This window comes from Echeneis naucrates, chromosome 17, assembly GCF_900963305.1.
Source record: "Echeneis naucrates chromosome 17, fEcheNa1.1, whole genome shotgun sequence".
NCBI lineage: Eukaryota > Metazoa > Chordata > Actinopteri > Carangiformes > Echeneidae > Echeneis > Echeneis naucrates.
The window spans coordinates 7584011-7606750 of record NC_042527.1 but is presented as its reverse complement, the minus strand read 5'-3'; the positions used below and the strand labels follow the sequence as shown (position 1 = coordinate 7606750).

At 42.2% G+C, this 22740-nt stretch overlaps 1 protein-coding gene across 2 annotated transcripts; it reads right to left on the bottom strand.

Moving 5' to 3' along the window:
• Window positions 1-47: 47 nt before the first annotated feature.
• Window positions 48-21059, bottom strand: LOC115057320 (TSC22 domain family protein 2-like). 2 transcript variants are annotated; one of them, XM_029524363.1, is made up of 4 exons: window positions 18528-21059; window positions 11410-11484; window positions 2266-2317; window positions 48-2037 (listed from the first exon to the last, which is right to left on the bottom strand). In XM_029524363.1, the coding sequence occupies exons 1-4, from the start codon at window positions 20411-20413 to the stop codon at window positions 1687-1689; spliced, it is 2364 nt and encodes a 787-aa protein (XP_029380223.1). In that variant the 5' UTR covers window positions 20414-21059; the 3' UTR covers window positions 48-1686. The 2 variants fall into 2 exon arrangements, with proteins under 2 accessions (XP_029380223.1, XP_029380224.1); XM_029524364.1 differs by lacking the exon at window positions 11410-11484 and having other exon boundaries at window positions 49-2037.
• Window positions 21060-22740: the final 1681 nt, after the last annotated feature.

Below are 22740 nucleotides of genomic sequence, written 5' to 3'. Positions count from 1 at the left end.
CCCTAATTTTTTTCTTTTTTTGATTAGATTTTTTTCCCACATTGAACAACTTCCAGAAGCAATTGACATGTTGGAATCTGAATATTGCTTTTATTTAAATACATTAAAATTTGCAATGTAACAAAACTATTGGCATATGAAATTCAAACACCATTTAAATGAACAAAACATGGCTCACTTCATTTTTCTGCGGCTAGTGTCAGTAACACTAGTTTATTTTTCTCTCTGTGCCATATCACCTCACCCCACCCCCCTTTACACTGTTCACAGACTATCTTACAATAAGAGTGCTGAATAAAAATGAGGTAAGAAAGTGGTTTGAAGATTACAGATCATGCAGAACATGCTGAACAGCAACAAAATATGAAAGAGTAAGTAAACAAAACAAACAAAAAAAAAAAACCCCTGTGCATTAAAAAATAATCACTTTACACAGCTTTGCATCTTTGGTTACAAAGTAGGTTGAATGATTTCACAGCTTTTCCCCCTGGCCCACTCAGGAAAAACAATGGAAAAAATAAGGAGGGGGATATGTATGGCAATACTAATTCACTTTAAGATAAACTACCAACAGAATTGAATCTTCATCAGTTCCCTCGTGCAGGCTCACGTTAAGATTTGCTGTCAACAGGTGAAGAGTCACCACCAAAGCTCATAACACTTTATTCTATACAAAAATGTACATGCCCACAGGACTGAAACTTCAGCAATGAATTGGCAATTGCAGCACAAAATTTGAGTTAGTGTTAAACATTTGACAGAATTTTGTCTTGCCTACATTTTTGACATATGAAGCGTTGCCCCTGGGACGTGCGGCCAATCTTTTGAAACACTGAAGAAAAGAGGAAACAAATCAACAGGCTACTGTCAAAACAGCTTTCATGAAATTGTTCATTTATTAGCAGCCCTGTAATAAATAAAACATCTAACAGTAGAACTCAAAAGACTGATGCACGAGTTGGACGTGATGTAAAAGTAACGGCAGCGGTGTGGCACTCTGATGAACAGACTCTCTCCAACTTCTTAACATGAAACAGCAAGGCTAAAAATAACTCTTTACCAACTCAGTTATCACATTAAAAAAATAATTGCTCTCTTTTTGACAATCACTCCTGTTTGTCCCTTATATGAGGTGAACCCCTCCCTTTCCACACTCAAGGTTTAGCAGTTTCCAGGTCTGGTCCAAGACACCCTGCTCATAAACTTGGACCCAGCACTTCAACCCCAGACGGAAAGAGAACACCTCAACCTTCACTGACACACTCTCTACACACACTTTACCCCCGTCCATTCTCTCTTTCTGTCTATTGATGATTGCATTAACACTGGAAAGGCCCACAGTACAGGATGCACACACACAAACACACACACCAACACCAAATCCACACTTACTGGCTAACTCACCTTTTCATTCTCTCTCTCTCACACACACACACACACACACACACACACACACACACACACACACACACACACACACACACACACACACACACACACACACACACACACACACACACACACACACACACACACACACACAAGCACTGTACTTTGTGGTCAAGCTGGTGGCTAAGAAGACAAAGTTTTTGTTCTTCTTCTTTTTAATTTCACATACACTGACTGTAATAAGTTGTAAAGAGGATGCTCTTTTTTCTGCCCCATGCGAAGCAGGGCAGATGCTCTTCAAGCGGAGGTGACGTTAGGTTGCGGTTGTTTTTGCTGTAGGCCATGGTCAGGCTGAGGCTGAGTCGGGAAAGGCTGGGGTTTGGGTTGCTGCTGGAGCTGGGGGTGTGACTGAGGCGGAGGCTGGACTTGTTGCTGAGGCTGGCTGAGTCCTTGCTGGGGAGGCGTGGCTGCGGAGCTGGTGGCCGGCTGGGTGGACAGCTGAGACAGCTGCTCACTGTTGGCCAGAGATTTCAACACAGCGTTCTCCCTCTCAAGCACAGAGTTCCTCTCATAGAGCTCCTTGATCTGCTCCTTCAACACCTCCACCTCTTCACGCACTGCATACATCAGATGGCTTTTCACCAGGTCCTGTGAGAGGAAAACATGGCACGACATACTAGTCAACAACATGCAGGACCCAAAGGAAGACAGACTGGTCATACAGAGACTCATTTATAAGTTTCTAACATGCAGCAGGTGGAAGAACTTCAGCTTCAGATGATATTGCCACTGTCTCATCTCATTGAATGCAAGCAACATACATTTTCATTTTAAAAAGTGATCTAAAATACGATCAATGGAAAATGGATTACTCACCATTGCCTGTTCAATTTTATTATCAATGGCAACAACATTGGTTCCAGAGGCACTGTGGAAACAAAGAGAGAAAAGAAGAGATAAGACAAGATTAGATGAAATACCTTAATTGTTACTATTTGCGATAATATAATGAAATTGCAGTTGCCACCCGGCAACTTTTTTAAAAAAAGAACACACCTTTACAATACATACATACCACATACCAAATCACACACACCAGGCAATATATACAGAGACGATGGATAAAGTTAGGTCAGAGTCAATCTCATCTTTTTCAGGATTGAGCACCTCTGCTTTCTTATCTTTTCCACAACAGATGATAAAATCTGCAAACGCTGGAAAATATGAATATGTATGAATGTTAGATATTGGTGCCGAGTGATCAGACCGCTGGAATCTAGGACAGATGGTATGAAACGAGCTGTCAACACTCCTGGTCAGACCATGAACATCTATGTAGGTCAGGGCGCTGGGAGCAGCACAGCCCAGAGGTTTGGCTGCAGGCAGAAGGTCAGGTGCAGCTCAGGGCAAATAACGCGTCACCAGGTCAAACTGCCATATTTAGGGTAGGTGGGGGTCATTTCTCCAATGACTGCCACTGACCGGGGGCAGCAGCCCGCTCCTCCAATGACCCCCTCCCTTTAGTCCGACTCCTTTCGCTATCGCCACATAGTCGCGCATCCGGCTCCTGTTCGACGGGGCGGAGCGGAGCCCTCCGGCCGTTACCTGCGGCGGGTCCGGCGGGACAGCAGCGGGGTGGCGCGCCGGCTCGGCTCCGCGGAGCAGCACGGCGGCTTGAAGGAAAACGTGCACGGCATGGCGCTGCGGCGGAGAGAGGCGGCCGGGAAGGTGCGACGGGTTAACTGGGCTACATTTATAGAACCAATGAAACGTGAACCGGCGGGCGGAGCGGACAGACCTCTGACTCCGCCCACCACATGGTGACCTTTAACTGTAGCGACTGTACCACACTACGGAGGCCCAGCAGGGCCAAACAACTCATTACTCATCACTATTACCGACAGTTGACAAGTAGCTGGTAGCTACTTAGGGGGGGTAAAGGGTTTAATTAATGTATCTAGAATGCTTATAACGTTGTTAAACAGAGAAAAGAATGATAACATTCAGCCTGTCAACCATCTTATCTATTTCTTCTCTTAATTACAGCGATGATGGAGAAAAGTAAGTTCAATCCACTGTGTGTACGGTCATAGTCACTATGATTGTTTGCCATTCAGCTCTCAAACCTTTTTTTAATTGGCACATGGCACTAAGCAGAAGCACAGCTGAGGCTGATGTGGATGTCAGGTATTGTCAAAGGTATTGGACAGACTTAGACATACTGAAATTCTGACCTGCTGGCGGTGCTAGAGCCAAAGTCAGAGGATCATCAAAACGATTGAGAGTTTGGGTTTGGGGCTTGGACTGTATAGAGGCTCAAGACCATTACTGGTTTCATAAATACATTTTCATGGAAATTTACTGTGGCTAAAAATGATTGGTTGATAGCAGCTGATGGCTACATCTATCTCTGCTTACAGGTTACTGCTCCTGTTGCGTAGTTTGCAGTTCATAATATTTTAAGTCAGCCAAATTTAAAAGATTCCTAAAATGTCAAATGTGATTTGATTTAGGAAAAAAAAAATGGTAGACATATTTGCCTCAGAGAAACAATTATTAGCTCTAGGTAAAACACTTTTTTTTTTCCAAATTGAAGCTCATTGCCACCATGTGGTGAAAAGGTGCCTGCAGTTGACACCAGGTGGAGGACATAATGTTCTGTTTAGCGGAAGCTCTCAGTTGATCATTATCAGTGGCCTGTATCGAGGGAATTTTCTCCATTCCTCTTGCTGCTGTAAAACACTGATGCAATTGCCTGTCCTGTCATCTTGCCTTTGATCTCTGTCACATATTACAACATCTGTCATGAGCTGCAAACATGTACATGCACCAATATCAATACTGCTGACATACATTGTTTATAAAAGACATGGCGTCATGTGCAGTACACAGACACACATCTTGACTTGGCATAAATTATAAAAAGAGAGCATATTTCAGCATGCAGTGCTCAGTTTTTCTCTTCCTCCCTCAGAAACCGCATCATGTGACCCCTGCCCTATGAGGAGTTACAGAATAAAATAAACAAACACACACCTAAATGCCCATCCTCAACTTCACCCAGTACCAAATATGTGTTTAATTTAGACGAGGCCCTCCAATAGTTCATACTTCTACTCCCTGACGAGAGTTTAACAGGCCAGCACCCAGAAGAATCTCTCACTCTATAAAGTAATGACGTTGAATAAAATCTGTGGGCTACACCCTTGTTGCTCTACCAGGGGCTTCATGCAGTAGACCAGACAACACTATTCTTCTCTTACATATTCTTAAAATACCATGCACACTGTTATCTGCTGCAAAAAATGGGATATATGTCAACATTTTCATGACTTTGTGACATTAGGCTAAATGCATTAAAAAAAAAAAAAAAAAAAAAAAAAAAGCAGCACAATAACATATTAAAAATTGTTTTAATCAAGCCTGTCATGCTGCATTTTATTGGTGGTAGTGACAGAGATGAGACCCAATGAGATAAATGTAGTGTAGCAGTAAAAACATTATGAAAGACAAGTGTTCTGAAAATACAAATTCTATGGGGGCCTACATAAAACTCTTTTTGGGGCGTTTGCAACAAAGGACAGACAATCCTGAGGATAAAAGGAGCAAAATACAGAGTTGCCATTTTAGTTCAGTAGTTTGAGGGAGGCAGTGTGGACATGTTGAGCGTTTATTTACAGAGTCATTGTAATGTAACATTTTTAATAATCTGGATATAGTTTGGATATTGGTGTATGGAAATACTGAAATCTCCTTATAAATTTTCCAGTATGAAACAAAACCTAGCCACTTTGCTTGTTCTGTTGAACCAAACCTCCAAAATGATAAGATTTTCAGTTTTCTGCAGCTACAAACAAAGATGATCAGATTGGAACCAGGACCATGAATTGATGAAAATAAGAAACAATAAAATAAAATTCTGTTTTGTTTCAGCTCTATAGCAATCTAAACTTGAATGTGATATTGTGTTTAAGTTCTTTGTTCTTATGATTTTGAATGGGCATTTTATCTCAAGGTTTTCCAACAGTGGAGACAACAGTGAGATGGGGGGATGAAACTAGAATAACAGAGGAGGAAACCCCCCATCTCCACTGCAAAGTTACTGGCTGTGTCAGGATGTGTGACAGGCCACTGATTCATTTGTAATTATCCAGATTGTAAACCATCAATGTTAAATATTACTTCTCAAAGACAGGGAGAGATTTTCAATAAGCCCGAAGCTGAGGCTTGGAGGATAAACTGTTTTGCTTCCTGGAGTGAGTAATATTATTATGAAATATGGTTTTGTTAAGTCATGTTGTTTTGGGATGCTGCAAAATGTACCAAAAGTTAAACTGAAGCAAGATTTTGACTTCATGTTCATTAAGTCAAAACCATATTAGGACAACATCTGGAATTCAAAGAAGAACTTCCAAGAACAATTGGCACTGGAGGGAAATTTTTAAAACCACAGCATGAGTGAGTCGTGTTTTGGAGCTCAAAAGAGTTAGTGTGCCTGGCTCCAGATTCTACTTTAGGTCTCTAGGTCTCCATTTGACGGCAAAATCGCTATAAGTGCTTGACTTCAAAACAAAGCACACTGAATGCTTGATAAAGCCTCCTCCTCTGTTTTGCCAGCCTCAGAAAGCAAACACTGTATAGCTACTGATGTAAGTATAGTCAAGACCCACAGGCCTGAGGGCTGGGCTGAGATGAAACAGAAAGCTAACACAGGGTTGAATGTACTCTTTCACTGATTATGTAAGCGGACTTCTATATTAACAGGCCTGATGTTTATAAGCTCTGAGTAGAGTTAGGCGTTTCCCATACAGTGCTGGTCGTAAAATAGGAATGTCAATAAAAAATCCATTAGAGGCAGAAAAGATTGTGGGCAAGTGGAGCAGTGGGGCCGTAAAGTCATCCGAGCATGGTATAGTTGTCATTCCTTGCCTGTGGAAGAACTGCTGGCATATTCAAGGACAGACAGTAGGTTTTCATCGGCAACACAGGAAGAACAAAAATAAGTCTATTTAATGCCACCTGAGACATGAGAAAACAAGTTCAGAGCTGAAGAGGTAGAGACTGATCATATGCCCATGGATAGCAGGTGCACCAGTCAGTCTTAGCAAGACAGATAACACTCTCCAGTGCAAACTTTAGCCCATGTTTTTCCCTGGGCGTGTGGCTTTGCCTGCAAATACACTGAAATCAACACTAAAATATAGGAAGAATGTCTTCTTCACGCACTTTTATTTTATCATGGACCTTACTACTTCAACAGTATATGGTATTTTACACAGCTGTGTGTGCAGAAGGGTGCAGGCAGTTACCCAGCAGTAAACAAAAAGAGGAAGTTGTAAAGTTTGTTGAGTTGTGAGCCTATTAAAATTTGCAAAAGATACTATTAATTGAAACAGTCTAATGTGCTTTATTTTTCAAGTTTACACCCTTTGCACATCTGCAAACAATGCAGGGAAATCTATGGTCAAGGATTAATGAGTGTGGTGGAATAAGAGATAGACATAATAGAATCCAAAACTATAGCAAATACACAAAAACATGGGGCCTCGGGTTTCTATTGTTTTCTGTTGCTGATCTACATAAAATTCTAGTCTGAGAATCAGGTTCCTTTCATCTATTCAACATTTTGAACATTTAGTGATGAAAACTTTGTAAATCTGTGGCTCAATTTCATTTCATTTTTGGATTCCTTCCCAAAATCTGGATGAATGATTAACGTGATTAAGATGAAACATGAGGTCAACATCAGCTCTTGGCTTTAATTGCTAAGCACAAAGACTTGAAATATCTGGAAACAGCAACAACGCAAGCTTGCCCTTGTTTCTGTTTCTTTGCTGTGTGCAGTAACTCCTTAAGTCTAGTTGCATAAAACATTAAAAAATGTCAACTTAAAAACATTACACTTGCACTCAATCATACATTGCATGAATTTCTTTGTTCTCTGTGGAAAAGCACAAAGCCAGCACTTATGAGGAAGAAAGAGGAAAAAAAGAAGTGACAAAAGAAGAATATACTAAGAATAAACTACCAAAGGTCTGCCAGGATCGTGTCCTATGTGACCTGTGAGGACTTTCTTTTTGACAAAGCAAACCTTTGCAATCTGCCTGAGACAGTCCTAGCAGCCCGAGCAACTTATTAGTCATAAAACAACAAACAAGCACTACATATAAATAGCTTGCTTTAAAAAAAAATAAAATAAAAAATAACTTTTCACACGGCCAGATGAGTTTGGAACAAATTAATACAAACATACCTGCAGAGAGCAGGTCATGATGTGCACTTTCAGAGCATACAGACACATGATGTGCACGGGAGAAGCTTGTAGAAGCTTCTACACAGGTCAATGGATCCATTGCATTTCATCCCCCGGATTATGTGAGTGTCAGACCGTCTGTGTGAGAAGCTTCAATTAGTGACTGTGTATTTAGAAACTTATATTGGGGTTTCTCCAACTCTTTCATGCCTGGGGGCAGTGTAGCTCGAGTGTTTCTGGTCTAACAGCAATGTCTTGGGATAGTTACAGATTTGTTGACGATGCTTATGCTCAGAGAGATGTTAGATCAGTGAGTAAATACCTATGGCTACTGCAGTCATTTGACCTATGAGCAAACACAGATTATTCAACTAACAAAACCCAGTTAGCAGGATTTTTATCCAGTGTAGAAAGGGATGGCGAAGATAATTTTCACATTGAGGCTTATAAACAGCTAATAGTTAAAAGAACGCGTTTCATTCTTGGGTCAACATGTCTCATATTTTAAGCATATTTTCCCTTTAACATCTATGACTTCATCTGGTTGCTCCAGGCATGATCCCAAATAAGCCTGAATAAAATAGACTCAATAAGGGTCAAGACCAAAAGGTCATCACCAAGATCGACCAAACAGCAACTTAAACAAAGCCCTGATTATCTTTGCTTCCATGGAAACAAAAGCAGCCCTTGACAGATCAGCGTATCCACAACAGCACTACCCCCCCCCCCCAAAAAAAAAAAAAAAAGGAAAAAAGAAAAGGAAGAAAGTAGAAGTAGTGAAGCATGGAAGCTGTAATATCTGTATTATGTAACTTACTAGTTTGGTAAGTGGAATTGGGTATGGAACTGGTAAAACATTGAGAATAAATGTTAGCATACACAAAAAAAAAAAAACACAAAACAAAACAAAAAAAAAAAAAGCTTTGGCATCACATCTCATCAACTGGGTTAAGATGATGTTATAAAACTGATTTACCTGTTAACTTCGTAAACGGACTGAATTTATAATGTGTGAAGAGTAACTGTGCGTGTGCATTCTGTGTGGCAAATGATTTCTCTAAAAGAGTTTCATTTCCTCTCACTCAGATGTGATTGGGTCTGCTTCCCCTTTTCCCTTTTTACTATCATAAAAGACATATGTATTTTTTTCCCCCTACTTTTGAAGGCACTGGCTTATTATACAGCAACAGGGTGAGAGTTTTAGTGTGTGAAAGTGTCTGCATGACTTCACATACTAGTGTCCTAACTCTGAAATGTAGCTGAATAAAAATGTTATGACTCAGTGGGGAGACTGTTGCAGCAGCAACCAGGCCTCACCTGGGCTATTAAGCGCAGCCTCTCAGTCCAGCTGATCACTGAGAGCAATAAATTACAGATATTAAAAGGTTTCTGTATTTTCTGAGCAATTTCCTTTTACTGTAGAAAAAGAACAGATGATGTTGATATGATTGATTTGTCCAATCAGGGACACCAGGGATGGCCTTGATAGTGCTAACACTAGAGATGTCAAGATTCTCAAAATTCACAATTCGACCTGATTCTCAACCTTTTTTTCCTTTTTGGGTCCTTTTGGCACAGGTGGCTGTCATTTTTAGGCAAAAATCAAATCTATTTATACAGCGCCAAATCATAACAAGAGTTATATCAAAGCAGTTAATACTGTGACATTGGTTTTATGCCGTAATAACTTCTTAAAATGTTTAATTCTTAATTCGCATGCACACACTGAAATAATAAAACATTTAGCTGCTAGACTAAAAGTGCATTAATCTCAAAATAAGTTGACACACCCTGTGGTGTTCAACTATGAAGACTAACGCAGACAAAAAAAAAAAAAAAAAAAAAGAAAATTCTCATTTCATAAGAAGGTCCCTTATGCTGTCATGAGTTATATAATCAGTTGTTTGCAATTTTCCACACGAAGGACTTATTGTCAAATTGAAATTAAACCAAATATCAACAATATAATGGAATTATAATTTGTCTCACAAGGAAACTGCAGTATAATTAGAGAGCAAAATCTTTTTGGTAAGATGTGATCTGCTTGGCATTTCATAGCATTTTTCCAGTATGCCGATGAAATTCTCCATCACTGAATAAGGTGACATTTCTGATGCTACAAATACTTTGATAGAGAGCTGTTTGGGAGTTTAGCTCTAAATTAAGATGAAAGAGTTGCCCATGTTTTCATGGTTAAGTCTACTTCTTAATGATGCCTGTGGAGATGTCCAGCCATTTTTAGTATATTGTCTGTGGATTCTGCTACATGCCCGTAACAAAGCTTAGAAACTGTAGTGTCCTTGTCGACAGTGCAAATGTTCATGATATAACTCAGGGGGAAAGAATAATATTTTCACACAAGTGATTCTAGGAGTGGGTTCGCAGTTGTTTATTGTGTCTTATGTACCAGCAGCTGTCATGGTGTCTTTTAACTGGCTGCACATTTAAGTTAGAAGAGGAAATGCTGACTCACTGTACATTTGTGTGTATTTCACACCTTGGGGATGTCATTTGGGACGTGGCTACATCTTCAACTTCAATCTTCAAAATCTTTGTCATTTCAGCTAATATCCAATTTAAAATTGCGATTGTGGCACACCTGGTTAATGCCTTCTTGTTATTTATTCAGTGAATTTTTCCTCCAGGTTTAGTGATTTTCCTCTTATATAATGATGGTAACTCATCCAACTTACTTTCCAACTTACACCTGCTCCATACTTGATGTAAAAATTGTACTCAGGAGAAACAGATTAATCTTCATTAATAGTACAATAAGCAAGTTGGGCCTTACTTTCATTTCTAAGTCAACAGTAATGCTGCATCAAAGTCTGTCAGGAGACTTTGACCTGATTATACATCACCAGTCAAAAGTCTGGACACACTTTCTCATTCAAATGAATGGGAAAGTGTCCAAACTTTTGACTGGTAGTGTATATTAATGTCAAAATTTCTTCATGTCTCCACATTGAAGTTGCACTTGCAAGCATTGAATGATGTCATCTAGTTGCATTGTTCTTTTTGTTCCCTCTGGCTTAATGGACTGACTGGAGAATTAACTCCAGCAGCAGTTTAACTTTACTGTTTAACCCTAACTTATTTTCGCACATTGTAGCTCCACACAGCCATATGGGGATTTTTTTTTTTTTTGGCATTTTCTTCAACCCATTTTTCTTTTTTTAAACAAGTCTCGAAAATTTTATTGCCATCTTGAACTTACTCAATCAACTCATATTGATGGACTTTTCAGTCTTAACCTGTTTCATATCACTTTAGACTGTTGATTGAATAGGTGTTGAATCACTTGGTTGAACAAAACAACAAATTAAACTTCATAAAATTTCTTTTAAAATAGCATTTTGTAAACGAAATGATGCATCCATCCACCAGGAGACATTGTTGTGAGAGGTAATGCCTGGACTGCTTTGTTTACCCTGCTGCCACCACAAACCAGAACACAGATAAAGAGACAAATATCGATGGATGACTGATCAGTTTCTCAAAAAGACATTGATCAGATTAACTAATAAAGAATTATTACACAGCCTTAAATAGGTTAAAACTTGTCTGTGGCAATAAATAACCTTTAAATCTTAAAGTCACAGCAGATATTGTTAGAAAGAAGCCAAAGAAAGCATGTGTTGGCCAGTCTTTGTTTCCAAACTCACTCCATGCACCTGGAGAAAGCAAAGCTCACTGCTGATGAACATGGCACACATTACATTACACTCTTGCAGGCCTGTCCAGTCCAATCCAGTATAGTACAGTACCTATCACTGTGGGCCTTTGAGTCCCTTAATCTGCTGCCAGACTGGAAGGCCTGGTAGAAAGCCTTGGAGGGGTTCCTGTGTCACATCCAGGGGAGGAGAGAAGAGAGAGATAGAGAAGTGTTGAGACAGTGAAAGCACACTAAAGTTGTGTTCCCTAGAAATGTTTCCTCACGCAGCCTTATTCAACCTCAGAAAACACCTTTACTTCTACCGTGTGGTTAACTTCGGCCAGAGAAAAGGCTTTCAGCTTTCACTAAAACATATGGGCCATTCAAACAAAGTAAAGCCAGAGGGTTAGGGAGAGCGAGTCTTGACCCAAACACAGGAATGTATGTTCAAAGGTGGGGACAGCCTCATAAACTTTAAGGGCCTCCCTCAGGCCATTCACCTACAGTATGTAGGTTGTTTTACTCATAACTAAAAAAAAAAAAAAAAAAAAAAAACACACACACACACAGTATGGAGAAAAAAAAGCCAAGACTTGAAGCGCAAATGTTGGCTTTCTTTGTTTAAAAAATTTAAACTGTATAGAATTTTACATTAGCTCCTATATTCCTGCTGGCGATTAGCTACACAAGTACACAGTGTTCTTTGCCAGGCGATGGAAGTCGGGAAGGGGAAAGGAAACCCCCCCACTACTCTGACCCCTGTACACACTTGCACATATACACTCACTTACCCACGCTCATTTTATCTGCTCCAAACTCGTGCCACATCCACACACTGTACGTGCACACTGACAAGAGCATATGCACACAAAGGAGCAAGCCAATTCATGGTGAGAGACACACACATACACAGGAGAAGTTGATTTACAGCTTGTGTGAATATTATAGCAGCCAAGGCTCTTTTCCTAGAAATCTCTGGCACAAACTCAGTTTGTCACATTACCTCATGACTAAACACTCTCACAAACCTCCTCCCATGCCTCCTGCTTGATTTTACTTTGCAGGCAATGGTGAAAGAAAAAAAAAAAAAAAAAAAAACCTGCATCGATGTGGTAAAGCGCACACCTCCACAAAAAACTTTTCCTTTTCACCAAGACTCAAGCTCAGAACTGTGTACAAGCGAACTTTCATTAGAAATCATCAAGGTCAGATGACTTGGAGTCCAGAAAAAATCTTCATCAATGAGGTAAGAACCAGAGGAGTCATCATTCTCTGTTTTGAAGTAGCAAACACTCAGCTCTCAATGGCTCTCTTTGTAAGTCTAAAATGTAACATGTCAATATCCATTTATGAAAGCACCTCTTTGTAAACCGAATGGCACTGCTGAAAAGTGCCATCTCCCCAATACGCCCCAGAGTACGAAGGGAGAGGACAAAAAGAGGGAACACATTACCCAACAGAATTTAAAAAAAAAAAAAAAAAAAAAATTCTCTTAACCACTCTCTTAAAGTACACAAGCTGATCTGACACAAAAACCATAGCTCAGGCTACGCCCTCAAGCAAACATGTGACCTAACAGAGGACAAAAATAACCTTTTTGTGTAGTTTGGCTGGTTGCTGTTATATCTACCTGCAGCATGGCACACATTTTTTTACATTCATGGTACCTGTGTGTGTGTTTCTTCAGTGGTGAACTTTTTCATAACTTTATCACATTGAGCATGTGAAAGTCCACAGTTGTATCAAGTGATGAGTTGGCGGGGATGAGTACAAAGAAAGCAAAATGTGATGGAGGTGTCATGCAGGATTCCTTTCAAAGGTACCACTTTATAACTTAACTAAAAGTTGGAGATATGCAAGCAACAGAATTACCAACTATGGTGAGTGGTCCACTTTTGCAGTCGTTTTCTGTTTCCAGTGAATTTGCCCGCTTACTCTACTCTGCATTAGTGTGTTGAGGCTAGTGGTAAAGGAAAGGGGGCTGAGGGGTAACTAACAAAGTGGGGGAGGCAGTAGACGAACAAGTAGAGTAATTGGGTGGAAGAGGGAGAGTCTGAAAGAGAGTGTTGAGACTTCATGTTCTCAGCACCATCCGTCCATCTGCCACAGAGAAAAAGTAGGTCAAAACTATTTAGATTTCAGCTGCCCTGTGGGAGTTTCTTTCAGCAGGTTATGGGGTGTAGGTAAGGGAACTGGAGGACAGGGAGCACCCACAGCCACTGCATACTTACAGTATGTCTACGGGAGGAGGTGGGGGGTAGCCTAGATTAGTGAGGAGTACTCATGATCTTTACCCCCATGACAACCCCTGGAACCTAATTCATCTTTTGATCATGGGCCATATTTCCCCAAAAAGTCCCTTTTTTCCCAGATCATTAGCAGGATACAGATTTGGAAAGACTTAACTTTTTACAGGATGCCTTCAGGCTGGTAGCAAGCACTGTTCCTTGTATGACAATACAAAGAGCAATACTTAAAAAAAAAAACACCACTTAACCAGTGAACTTTCCCAAGACAGAAAACTACAGTGAAAATGACAACTGCATAAACAAGACAGGACCCAATAGAAACTGAAGTGAAACTTCATTTATCATAACGAATTACAGGGGAACTCCACCACATTTAGTCATCAACGTCTGCTTACAGGTGTCAGGGAATACTGCTACATGAGCAAAACAAGACGTATAAAGCCTATTCTTGTCTCGAAGGCAGCTGCAGCAAGGGTTGGTTGGAGCTGAAATCTACAAGTCTGAATATGTTCTTGGGGGGGGGGGGTTAGTAACAAGTGAGGCTACAAGAGCTCGGTAGACTGTAGACTACTTTAGCCACTGCTAAATCAAAATCAATCTCCAAGCTAATTGCTGAATTGGATAATGCTGTTGGCAAGTTTTGACAAGGAAGAACAACATGTGTAATGAAAATAAATAAAAAAGAAAGAAAGAAAAATAATAAACTAAAAAACAAAACAACAGCAGAGGCTGCATTTGAAGACCAGTTGTATCACACAATGCAGCCACACTGTTCCATTTTGAAGGCAGACAGACAATATGCTGCCAACTATTGTGTCATCCTTTGTGTAAGGTCTTACTAGTCGCCAACCACACAAGATTCTGCTGGTTTATTACATGAAAATAACAGGACTGACCTTTAGGTTTCTGTAACAACAAAAAGGTAACAAACAAGGAATTTTAAGAGATTAATTTTGGCTGTAACATTATGAAACAAAGGGAAAACCCATAACTATTCGAGCAACTCCTGATTTGATGAAAAGTCATTGCCAAGTATAAAACTGCTGAAAGGTCTTCATTTTGAATTACAGCAATGCTGCTTCCTAAAGTCAAGACAGCACAGTAGAGCAAACAGACCCCCTTGGATTGAGTAGTTCACGTTCCTCTGCTTGTCAGATAAATGTTGGGTCTTCACACCCCATACAATGGATTTCTTTCTTTTTAAAATAGCTTCAGGGCTGAGCGAAGGCTGGGGTCAGAAATGAAGAACAACTTGACGAGTGTACACAAAAACACATACCATACGCAGCTAGTGTTTTCATGAATGTAGGGCAGGAGCACTTTTACACTTACTACACTTTTGCTGAATGCAGTTACAGTTTACTGTGCTGGCTCTGCAAAGATTCTGGATCTGGTACAGTTAAGTAATATAGCATTAATGGTGGCAGCCAGGTTAAGAAGTGGGATTACAATTAAGGGCAAAGATATTCAACCAAAAAAAAAAAAACTTGTGTATTTCTACCTCTGTGAGGCACCCTGGATAAAATGTGCCCACAAAATGTCATATGATATGAGCTGTGAGCCCCATTGCGGAAGCAGGGAATGAGCTAAGGAATATTAAATGAATAGAAGGTGGAGAGCAGTGAGGGACTGACTGAAAACAGGATACTGCAGTAAAGCAGAGGTCAGAGAGCAGGGAAAAACCCTGTGGTAAATTTTGTCTCTCTGTCACTCTCTCTCACACACACACACAACCAGTTCTACCTTGACTGAAAATGCAGAACTTGCTATTGTCTGTTTCTGTCTCATCTGTCCAAAAGTATTGTTTGACCATGCAGCCCTCCACCCCCAGCTTGGATAGCTATCCCAGCATGTGTGCGCATGCACACACACACACACAGTCTCTCAATTCACAGTGGCAGTAACTGCTCTTTTACAGCTTAGACTTGGACTGCTCTCCCCTTCTCCTTCCTCCTGAGGAGTATGATTTTACATAGGCTGCCATTATGTTGGGACAATACACCATTCCTCCCCAGCATGACTTCCACTGCACACAGACTATAGATGCATTACATTTATGCAAATGCTACTGCAAAATGGAGGCAACTCCTCAGTGAGCAAACCAATTAAGAGAATACAATGTTATGCATAATTCTATGCATGCAGTTGCTTAAGCCATCTGGGAAACATTACGTTGAGCAAATAATGCTGTTACATTAAGGACAAATTCTTGTCTCAATTTCTTGTCTATATCTGTTTCTCTTTAAATTACTTGTAGGGAAAAGTACAGGCTGAAGGGCCAAATAGTTTTTCCAAGTTGAACAACTTTACTAAAGCCTACAACTTTCTTAAATCTGCAGTCAATAGTGTGTAAATGAGAAGGGTGCATCAGTGCATATAAAATAAATTTCTAGATTGTACAGATTGTAAATACTAGCTGCTGAAGTAATTCATGTATGGAGAAAAGGCGACTGTATTTTGTATTGAGTATGGCAGCAAGAGGCAAAAACAAGGACAGTGGAAATGTAGAAATTAAGCAAGCGACAAAAAAGGCTGGCAGGGGGGAGGGGTGGGGATGTACTGAGCATAACTAAAATGCCTGCTGAGGCACAAGTTTCACTTTGCAGCTTCCTCCACCTCTTCATACATACCACAGTTGCTCCTGCAAAGGGACGTCATTCAGCACTTCATCTGTACATGAACAACTGTCACGCCTTGTCTGTCAGTCAATCAGTGTGGTAGTAGGTACAAAGCACCAAATGTGCTGATGCTGCACCAGTGGTTAAAAAAAAAAACAAAACAAAACACAGCAACAGCTGATACGTCTGGTCAGGTCAGGCTCTGGCTTGCAAAGGGTATGTGTCTATGCACTGGGTTAAATGTTTAACCATGTCAAAAGGCCATAAAAAGAACATACACTAATTTAACCTGTGCTTGCATCGCCAAAGAAAGAGCCACGACGTGACAACAAGCACAGTTGGCTGACACACCCCACTGTCAAGTCTCTTATCGGGAGAATAGGGGCACAGTGGAAAGACTACTGCTCAGTGTCTGATAGTAGCTGGCTGTCATAAGAGACCCCAGCTCTTATCAGCCCGGGAGCTGGGTCTTGTCACAACCAATACATAGGTGTCATGGAAAAAAATGGGGGGAAAAAAACATGACTAAACAAGGTTCTACTCCCCAGGGAGGAGCAGGGATTAGAGATGTGAGGAAAAGACTCTTTTAAACAGAGAGTATACTCAATGCTGGCTTTGCTTGTTTACACTGAGCCAAACAAACAACAAAAATAAAGCAAGTATGTAATCTGATTTTAGAAAATATGTTAAGTTCAGACCAAAAATTCACCATGAGATGACTGTTCCAGATGGACGCAGGGAAAAGTTGTAGTGGGTTTAAAAAAAAACAAACAAAAAAGTTGCATGTGATTCAGTGCATCCGGTTGCCAGGGCTGGTTTTAAAAAGCCCCATCATCTGTTTCATCAGCCAGTTAGTCAGCTGATCAGCTTGCCTCAACTCAACCCACTCTATTCAAATAGCAGTCACAGTTGCCATTTCACTACCCACTGATCTATAGTAACTCACTATTATTATAATTATGTTAAGATGTTAAAAGGTTTCTAGCTGCTAAGAGTTAGAGTGGACATACAGAAATGTGTTGCTATGGAAACAATACAGTCTGTCTTGTTCTAGTCATGCAAATTGGTAAATTTTCACCAGGTTGAAGATCAGTGCATTGACAGAAGTTTCATGTTTGAATTCTCTGTCGCCCCCCTGTCCTGTGTTTGCACCTTGGATACAGAAGGGTGAGGCAGTGCAAGAGAAATCCAATTATTATTTCCAGGATTCAAGTTGTAACCCAAAGTCTAACTCACTTAATGAATGGAAATGTTGTACTTCCTGTTTGTTTCCCCAAAAGCATTGGAGTTCTAAAACTTGGGGGACACAATTATTTGTCAAGCAGACCATAGGAGTGACAAAGCTGTAAGCTAGAATCTATATTGGGAGACAAATTAGTATTTAATGCTAAATGTTAACACTGTGAAAATACTTAAGTAATAAGTAATAGTATATGCTTCATATGTAGTCTGATCTACATCTTGACATATCTAGTACTATTAATGGAAACCCCTGACAGATTTCAGGAACGTATCATTTCCTCTCACTAGTGTCACCTACAAGTAGTGAAATTACTTTTCTCAAATGTCACAACACCTAACTGACAGCAATAGGCTGTCAAGTCACATGTATATATCTCTCGGGTCACATTTTGCCATTTACAGACCAAATAAAACAACAGTCAGTCCACTACTAACATTTTCCTGATATAGCTGCAAGTAGAAACCACGATATCATGGTGGCAACAGAAGAATGTTGCACTCTTGTTACGTTTATATTGCAAAGCCTTTTCCAGAGCAGCAGCAAAGTTATTGAAAGGCAAGTCATGTTGCACATTCCAAGAGTGGCCAGGCCTCCCCTCGAGCTAACAGAAAGCTCTGACAGCTTGAGTGAAAGACCGGGTTTGGAAATTATCATTAGGCCTGCAATAGACTGCTTCCTCACACAAAACACAAATACACAGCTTTCCACACAAGCAGCAACAATACACAGGTCATGTGTATGTTTAACAAGTTGTTGCCTGCGCTGCCATGTGTGTTTTTACGCTCCTCATGCTTGTTTAGGAACTAATGAGGGTCACCAAATATCACATTTCCTTATTGTGTGTCACATTGCTCTTCCTTCCTCCCATATACCCTTGAAACAAAGGGGGAACCTGTCCATGTGAAAAGCTAAATGACCAACACTCCCAACGGTCTGCGACTTTGCATTCAATCCCCTCACCCATGTCTGCAACTGGCTTCCTCACAGCTGTAAAGCGACACAGGCCCTTTCCTCCAGTGTCTCAATGTGGTTATTCACATTGTGTGTCTTGATAAATGCAGACATGGTATTGCATAGATGAGAAATTCTTAACACTTAAGAAGATGTTTGAACTAATTACCTGTCTTCCTCCCCATCGACAGGTATGGGGATTACAAACAGGCTGTTGACAGCTGGAGTGGTGAGCTGCAGGCTCTCAGGCATCAGGGGCTTCACTGGTTCCTTCCCGGGGACAACAGGAGATTGTGCATTAATGAGACCCTCCGACTTCCTTCCATCACCATCCTCCACCTGTCCAAATCCAATTGCTGCGAGGCCCTGCATCCCCAAAACCACTGGAGTTTTGCTTTGGGGCACCTGACCCAGAGGCAAGCTGGAAGCTGTCACATTTGGCATGGCTGCACTGGAGGCACTGGGCATGGCAGTGGACACAGTGGTGGACACACTGGAGCTCGCTGTCATGGCAGGCACATTTTGTACACCAGAGGATGCAGAGTGGAGGCCATGGGGTTGTGGCTGCCCAGCGGCTGCATACTGACTCACAGTCTGCTGCTGCAGGGAGGATCCACCACCGAGTACGGAGCCTCCGATACTTCCAACAGGCTGCTGCTGCAAGAGGCCGGGAGCAGGCTGTCCTGTAGATAGAGAGCCTGCACCTGCTCCGGCAAATTCTCCAACTTGACTTGGCACAGAAGCCCCCCCAGAAGCTGGAGGAATGATTGAAGCAGGCCCTTGTCCCGCAGATTGCAGCCCGGCAGAAAGGCTGGACACTGGGCCAGTGGACAGCCCGGGCTGCATGGAAGCAGGCTGTTGCTGCTGATAGTATTCTGTCTGGTTTTGCATCACCCCAGATGACAGGCTAGTCAATGGATGAGCCATAGGAAGCAGCTGCTGCTGCTGCTGCTGCTGCTGCTGCTGTTGTTGCTGTTGTTGTTGTTGTTGTTGTTGTTGCTGTGGGAAAACGATGGAGGACTTTTGGATGTGGACACCAGACTGAGGCAAACCATTTTGTCCGGCAGGCAGCATGCTCTGGGGAACAGAAGGCTGTAAACCTCCCACCGACGGCTGAACTGGGACAGCTGCGGACTTGCTGCTGGAGAAAGCACTGTGTGTGGCTGATCCACTAACACCCTGCTGACGAGCGCTGAAGTTCTGATGGTGGACTTGTTGCTGCTGCTGCTGGGAGGGCGTCTCTGCTGAATGCACTCGGGATGAGGAGAGGGAAGCATCCATCCCAGAGCCCAGGCCCTGACCTGAGTGTGTGGCCGGGGCAACTACAGAGCCTCCTGTCAGGCCGAGCCCACTGTCTCTGTCAGCACCAGGGTCCAGCGGTGCACTGGGATGCCTGATGCTGTCTACAGTTCTACTCACCACAGAGCCCTCTGAGTCCTTCTCATAAAACTCTGTGCACGTCCACCTGCCCCTCCTGAAGGGCTCCCCGGTACCGTGATCGAGCTTGATGACCCTGAAGCGCGAAGTGCAGCTCACCGTGGAGGCGGCAGGAGGATGGACCGAACCGGTCACCGCAGCCGGCTGGGATGTGTTTACTGACACAGCGGCCGGCCCAGCGCTGGGTGCTGGAGCTGGCTGCTGCTGCATCGCCCCAGATTGGGGGACCAGGGGTAAACCAGCTGTGATGCCGACGCCCGGTGGCTGCAGGCCCCCATGAGCTGAGCTAATCAATCCGACTTTACGGAAGTCTACGTTGGGATTGATGGACAGCGAGGACAAGTGTCCGGCTTGAGGTATGTGCGATGCGGCCATAACACTGATCGCCTCCGACTCTCCGACATTATTCAGCGCCTCCTCGGATGAACTTCTGTCACACGCAGGCTCGTACTCGGCCCGCGACATGTCGTATATTTCCGAAGACATGTCCTCAGTCCGTGACTCGTCCGGGTCGTCCAGACTCTCCGTGTCGTCGGCGGCTCCTATAGCTGCCACCTGGGCCTGAGTCACACTTGTGATCTGAAAACAGCTCTTCTTCTTGGCCGGCATTTTCGACATATTGACCGCCCGATTCCAAGTCCTGTATGGCTATATTTATCCTCCGTCCGAAAAGGATGAGCTGGGGGCAACTTTTTAAGAATGAGACCTTGTTAGGTTACACTTTTGCATCAGTTCACTTAGCCTGGCTAACTGTAATCAAGATGAATCTGCGCCATCCCTCTTCCTCTCTCGCTCTCCTGTTGCGTTTCATGAGCCCACAACGCAACGCCAGACTTCGTGCCGTCTTGTCCAACAATGCGACTTCAGACGCCGATATCAGCCGGGCGAGGGTCGCTGCAGAGCTCCCGGTGGGTCCGGACCGGCCTGTTAAGATCCCGGCCGTGCAGTTGTCAAACGGCCGCTGTCGCACAGTTTGTCGTCCAGCTGCAGGAGCTACTTTAGGCTGAGGAGGGCCTGCAGCCCTCCACTCACCGAGCTAGCTAGAGCCGCACACTCCCCCTACGTCGGAATAAGTGTGTGAGACATCTTCCCGAAAGCGGCCCTGCGTGCCCGCTCAGTCCGCCGGCTGCACGTCGATCGGCGGCCACACTCTCAGCGGCCGACGCGGGTGTGAAGGCGGCCTGGACGTTCAGGCTGTAAAACAAACGAGAATCTTAACAGCGCCCACAGTTGCCTCCCTCACTCAGTCAGTCACTCTTGACAAGATGGCTATGTTGTATGTAACCGCGCTGCATCGTGGGTAGGCTGGCTGCGCTGCGCTGTTTACGTACGAGACATTTGAGAATCACCCCTCTCGCTGCCTTCAAGTCACCACCGACAAAATCGCACCCACAGGTACCGAGTCCAATATCTGCCTTTACACTGCCACGCGCTGAGTTGAATGGCCATAGCTGTTAGTGCTAGAAAAGATGAATTGATGGGTCACAAGCAAGCAGGCAAATAAGGATTAAAAACATATCATAATTATACCATATATAATACCAATGTAAGTACGATTAAATATCTATTTATGCAATTGAAGAAAAGCAAATTAAGGTCCACTTGTTGAAATTGAAACGTATTAACTAGTATCTCACAAGTGTTTGTGCTAACTAACCAAATGATAAATTCATTAATCACAACTATAATCACCAGATGTAGTCTATTGGTATTGGAAATACATTTTCTTGCATTCCCCTCCTCCATTTTCCTCCAGGTTTTATATGGATGAGCATGACCTGACCCCAGGTGAGATGTTTGGTCCATTCATTTGTTTTAGCACTTTAATTTACCACAGAGGCATGACACTGAAATAATAATGATATTATAAAGATCTTAAAATTTGAACTCTACTGTATTCCTTTCTTTTTTCCAACTGATGAATCCATTTTATCAGCGGCACGTGAAGGCATCATGCGTTTCTGTCACATTGCCTCCCTCCACAGGCCTTTCTATATGCTGCAGTGTTCGTTTATACTGACAATGCGGTGATTCCAACTCGGTCTTCGGGTTTGCATTTTATACGTCTTTTGGCTTCCACGCCTTACGATAATTATTTAGCCCACGTTAATATGTTTACAGCTTGTCTAAAGCAGTGTTAAGGCTGGTCGGTTGCTCAATATCCCCTCAAATTACACTATGCCCAGTGCAAAGTTACTTTTGCAAAGTCAATGCAGCAATATAAAACAATGGTGTTTAACAACACCACTGGATTGAAAATTATTCTAAATAGTTTGTAAATGGATAATTGGTCGATAGCCATTGTCAGTACAGCATAGACTGATTCACAGAGCTGTAACTGAACGGATATTGACCAGCATCTGCAATAGGGTAAAAGAAAAACATTATAATATTAAAGAAAGTCAAATTAAATGATACAAAAACTTGAATTTTTGCAAACCGTTAAATATAAATAATACAGAGACAAAAAAGTTTGATAGACACGAGAGAAGCCATGGCTCTGTGGTTCTGCACCACAAATAAACTATGTACGCAAACTGTAGACAACGTTGCCCCCAGTGGCCAATAACTGTACTGTTTGTTCTTTTTTTTGGGGAGGGGGGGTAAACCTACAATTAAAACGGGCCTATGTCCAGTATCATTTCCCTGTGCCAGCATACAGCATCTTGCCAAGATTTCTGGTTTGGTCCCTGGTTTTGAGCAGGTGAAAACTGGATTATGCTGAATGCTCAATGGTTTACCTTCAGCAGTAAAGTCAGTAAAGGTCGCCACTGTAGCAACGTGAAAGGCCATATGAACCCATCTGCTTTCTTGGCATAGAGCTTGGAGTCCAACAGTTATTTTTCTCTCACTTTATTCCTATAACTTCTCTTTTGCCTTCAATGTCTGGAGGGTATTCCCAACTTTTTGCCACAAACTGGGATTGCACAAAAATATTATAAAAA